Source organism: Lactuca serriola, chromosome 4 (assembly GCF_051521515.1).
Source record: "Lactuca serriola cultivar US96UC23 chromosome 4, Lser_US96UC23_V15, whole genome shotgun sequence".
NCBI lineage: Eukaryota > Viridiplantae > Streptophyta > Magnoliopsida > Asterales > Asteraceae > Lactuca > Lactuca serriola.
The window spans coordinates 369247147-369252643 of NC_136411.1; the positions used below are offsets into that span (position 1 = coordinate 369247147).

Genomic DNA, 5497 nt, shown 5'->3' on the forward strand with positions numbered 1-5497 from the left:
GTGTAATATCATGTTACAAACATAGAATACCCAAAAGACCTATCAAAAGTAGTTGTTTTGATTGACATACCATAACCAAACTTAGTAAACATGTTCTAACTTTAATTAGACATAATAGCAAAAGATTACTTAGAAATACAAACTAAGCTACAACATGTTTTCCCTTCTTTTGTCCACCCCCCTATCCAGCTTCACTAGGACCTCCCTGCCCCTTGCAAGTCCTAGCATTGTGACCTTTGTTGTGGCATTTGCTACAAGTGATTGTCAAGTGTTTCCTACTTTTTGAATTGGCTCATCAACTGCCCTCTTCCTTTTTTTCTTTGGCCTACCAACCTATAAACAAATTCATATGGTTACATATTAACAAGTTTATTAAATAGTTTCAAGTTAAATTAAACAAAACATGTATGACAACAAACCTGTTTGTGATGTTTGGGTGGGAGAAGGGTTGTTGGACAATCAGATCTAGGCCACATGCTCCTTCCATTTATTGGGTCAATTGTGTGTTGGTACATAGCATTCCATGTACTAAGCCAGTAACATTTGCTCACCCAAGCCTCAGGATCTCCACATTCTGACCCATTCTGCATCTTATCATACATTGCAGCAATAGCATGCTGGCATGGAATACCTGTAATGTCCCATTTCCTGCAAGTGCAACTCCTCTCTTTCAAATTCACAACATACTGCTCCATCCATAGACCAGTCACTTGATATTTATCAGCTCCATTAAATAAAACCCTCATCTTACTTGCCTCTGTCTTATTGTTTTCTAAGATTGTTGTTGCAGTTGTACTTAGAGAACCTTTGCATTTGTCTAGCACCTTATGAACATTTACTATTCTCTTTGTGAGGTATTCTCTAATATATTCCAAACAAGTGATTATAGGCTTGTCCCTTGCCTCATCTAGCTTGGAGTTAAATACCTCACACAAGTTATTTGTTAAACTATCAGTCAATGCCCGTCCTATATATAAAACCAAACAATTAATTACTAAAATCAGTTATGAAATATGTTAGTGAAAAGAGTATGATACTTACCAGAGAAATGGGATCTTGCCCAGTGTTTTGCAGGAATTTTACTTAACCACTCATGTGCTTCTGGGTTAAGCTTTTTCAGTTTCTCCATAGCCCTATTAAATTTTGGTATGTTGTATACTTTTCCACAACACCATAATTTGACAATACATGCACATCCCCATCATTTCCTAGAGGTAACAGACCAAAGTCCAACTCTACTTCTGGAATAAGAAAATGATAATACAAAGTTTGCCCTTCTACGTACCCTATTTCTCGAACCATTATATCCAACTCATGCACAGAGAAAACGTCAATATCTACGAAGTCAACATAGTCTATTGTTCCATCTACGTACCTTCTCCCAGGGCTTTTCGTGAATATCCCACCATGATGGATTTTCAGAGTGAAATAGTTGCTTACTCCCTCTGAAATAAAGAATAACAAAAAAAATTTCAACAATTTGGGCATAATATCAAATCGAGAAAATCAAAGATCACTTTAGTAAGTCACTTACGGTATATCCTTTCCAAATCATAATTTGATGCTTTAGTGTGTTTGGAACGAAGTGACCATAACGTTAACACCATTATCGTTTTCAATCGACAGATGATCCAAAAGCCTTGTGTTCTGTTGGAGAAGAAGATGAATGCGAAAGGGTAATGGGTAGCTGAGGAAGATGATCTTTGTACTTAATTACAGAGTTCATGCGTATATGTGCATAATGATCGATTATTAGAGTGACTGCAAGATGAAAAGACAAATTTACCCCTTCACTAACGGCTCAAAAATGACGGGGTTAGGGTCAAGGACCAATCGCGCAATTAAATGAAACCTTAAGGACTATTCGCGTGACTTTTTGCTAGAAAGTCCTCAAAGTGCGATATTGTGTAAACCACAGGGACCAATCGTGAAATTTTGTCTAATAAAAATAAAGTCAAAATTAGCCAACGGAGTCTAAACGAAAGTTGTAGAACGTAGTCTCACCTACGTGTGGATATAAAGAACGTCGAAAACGGAGCTCGTATGCGAAAGTTACGCAATTTAGAAGTTCGACGAGTCAAATTACGCCCTGCGTAATTTGAGTACGCCCAGCGTTCTCAAAGGGGTGCAACTTGTCTGACCAATACTCGAGTGCCACCAGTCGGCGCACGCAATGACGTCAAAGTACGCCTTGCGTAACTCGAGTACGCCCCGCGTACTGAGTACGCCCTGCGTAATTTGAGATTACGCCCCGCGTAATCCCAGACCCTTAGCCTATAAATAGAACTCGAAATCAGCCATTTTCTCTTGTTCAAACTCTTTCTTCTCTCTAGTTTTTGCCTCGTTTTGCGTGCTGTTTATACCCCGAAGCCCCGATAATATTTCCGAGCCCCGAAGCAAAATCCGAAGCCCCGAGGATCCCGAAGAGCATTATTCCCGAGCCGAAGCGCTACCCGCGAGGAGCCGGTTTTTGTGAAGATCTTCCAGATCTACGGAGAAACACTACTTCTGCAAGCCGTAGTGCTGCCCGATCATCTTCTGATCAAGTGAGTGTATAGTCACTTTCATCTTACACATAAATATGAAGTATTTTATAAAATATGTGCTCTGTGTTATATATTAATTATCTATTTGAGATGGATTTGGAATTGATGTTTTTATACGGGTGTTAAATGATTTAAATTGTGTTTGTATTTATATCTACAAAAATGTTGGGTAGAACATGGATAGATGGAATAGTTGGTGACGATGCGACTTCGTACCTATTGAGTAAGCCTTGGTGACGATGCGACTTCATGCCTATTTGATAAACCTTGGTGACGATGTGACTTCGTGCCTTTTGGTGTAAACCCAGGTGACTATGAGACGTAGTGCCTATTGTGTAAACCCTGGTGACTATGAGACGTAGTGCCAATTGTATGAACCCTGGTGACTATGCGACGTAGTGCCTGTTGTATAAACCGTGGTAGCAAATGGACTGTGTGCCAGTTCCTTAGGTAAACCCTTAGGAATGAATGAAGAAAGTATAATCGATTCTTAGGGTAAAACCTTAATAAATAAAGAAGATAATGAGGATGGGTATTTGGGTTGATTGTTGATAATTGAATATAATAAATGTATTATTGTGGGTTGAAAACCCTATATGCTCACCAGGCTCCCAAGCCTGACCCACTCAGTTTTCTTTGTATCACAGGTATCAATACGAAGACATATTTCACTGAGAGAATAAAGGAGATGTAAATCATTAGTGTAAATAAATGTAAGTTCTGTTTATGCTTATGTGTCTGTATCAGAACATGACATCCTGAGATTTTGTTATATAATGAAAATACTTTTCTTTAAGAAATGCTTTGATAAATTCTTATCATATTTTTTTTATTTTGGGGACAAATTCCGCAACAATTTTCTTTAAACGATGACTCTGATTTTAAAAAAACAAAGCCTAAACAAATCGGTCTTTTCTGGCCATGAAATTGGGGATGTCACAGAAGCTCACCTTGAGTTGTAGTTTTGGTTTTGAAGAAGACTAGAAGAAGATTTCGATCCTAGCAAGTCTTCTTGGTAGATCTCGAGCTTAGATGCTTCTAAGGTGCAAGATCACAAGATTGAATGGATTTAGAAGAGATTTTTGGATGAAATGAAGTAGCTAGATCATGGATTTAACATCAACTTACCTTAGATGATGTGTTTGTGGGAAAATCTCCTTGAAAGCTTCCTAGATCTCGAAATTTTGGAGAGGAGTGGAGAGAGTTTCTTTTGAGAGAGTTTAAGTGAAGTGTGTGTGTGTTTGGGTTCGGCCGAGAGGAAGAAAGAGAGGAGAGAAGAGAGAGTGAGTGAGGTGATGGTTGTATAGAAGCATGAGATTTTGCATGGAAAACCTCTATGTAAAAATGAAGTGGCACCCACACAAAGTCAACTCTTCCTCTTGGTGGGCTTGGGTCGAGAACGGAGAGGGGAAAAGGAAAGAATTGGGCCTTGTATGCTTAAGCTCATTACATGGTTATGTTAGATGATTTTTGGTCCAATAAAAATCAAAGAATGATTTTTATGACCTATTAGGGCTAATATAAATTTGTTTTGGTCCAATAAGGCCCATTAAAGTTAATCTAATTTATTTTGGGTTCATAAGGCCCAAACATGTTAAGTTTCATGTATACAGGTCTAATTAGGGCCCATTTGAGAGTTCTAGGTTCAAGATAGATAATTTGGAAGTTTATTAGTCCATTAGGCCCAATAAGGAAATCCTAGTCCAAAGTGAAATCAAATTGGAATTTTAAAGGTTTCCAATTGTTTGTTGACCATTTGTAGGGCTAGAATGAAGTATTTGATGAAGTTTTGTTGTTATAGAATAAGCATCATGCATGCTTTCATGTTATTGATTCATAGTTGTTATAAGTGTTGTGATTACAAGGCACCAAAATTTCTAGTTGTGACAACTGCGTAGTGCAGTTTAACAAAATTACAAACCGCAAACCACAACAAATACTATGTCGGTGTAAGTTAGTACAATCAGTGACAAATCTATAATAGAAAACCACGTGGTTCCCTAATCGAGTTCAACCAGCTCGGTTCAAGAGAAAATCAAGTTCAGCCGAACCGATTTAACCATGAAATCACCGGTTCAACATATATGAAAATTGGTGGCGATAACTCGGTCATAAACAAATTGTTCCTTAAATTTTGTTGACTAAAACCATCTTATACTTTGAATAAGTTGGTTTAAACCAGATCTTATCAAACTTATGGTGTGAAAATGTAAAAGATAAAATATCTGTTTAGACCAGATGGTGTACTCATCTTTCACAACTTTCTTTTTCTGTATCACGTCAACTTTCCACTCACTTATCTTTCACCAACCAAAACTTAGGATGACCACACCTTTTACTACCTTTCACTTTTATTTTTTCAAAAATAAAAATTAGTTTAATTTTAAAGTTTAGAATTCAAAAATAAATAGACATAATTAAAAATGATTAATAAACACAAAATTAATTAAAATAGAAATACTTCCTTACTTAAAATAAAAAGTACATAAAAAATAACCAAGATTTAAAAAATTACATAAAAAACACCAAAGATTAAAAAAACAACCAAAATTTAAAAGAAAAATGAAATAATCCAGGGGCATATTTTTTCATAATCTTCTCATTCGTCTTCAAAACTAGTTCGAGGTTCTGTGAAAGATGATCGACTTTTTACATCAATAATTGCATATCTTCCATTTTTTCCTCTCCTCGCGCTCCTTTTTTGTGGGCAACTTTTTCTTGTTAAATGTCAAAACATTTAGCAAAATTCAGATTGTATCGATCAAATGTCTCTGTCATTTTTCGCATTTCGTCTACTTCGCTGTTGAAATCTGATGCATTGGAAGAAGACCCTTTTCGCTTCATTTTTGCTTTGTCCCTACCCATCGGCCGAACAATTTCTTCTAGCTCAAACTCGTCGTCATCATTTAAATCTAGCCCGAAAGAGCATCGGAAAAAGTTGAGCATGCATT

The 5497-nt window shown here is 36.8% G+C and overlaps 1 protein-coding gene across 1 annotated transcript; it reads right to left on the reverse strand.

Moving 5' to 3' along the window:
• Positions 1–1945, reverse strand: LOC145100766 (uncharacterized). Its single transcript, XM_079037906.1, has 3 exons — positions 1042–1945; positions 420–967; positions 1–333 (listed from the first exon to the last, which is right to left on the reverse strand). The coding sequence occupies exons 1-3, from the start codon at positions 1127–1129 to the stop codon at positions 265–267; spliced, it is 705 nt and encodes a 234-aa protein (XP_078894032.1). The 5' UTR covers positions 1130–1945; the 3' UTR covers positions 1–264.
• Positions 1946–5497: the final 3552 nt, after the last annotated feature.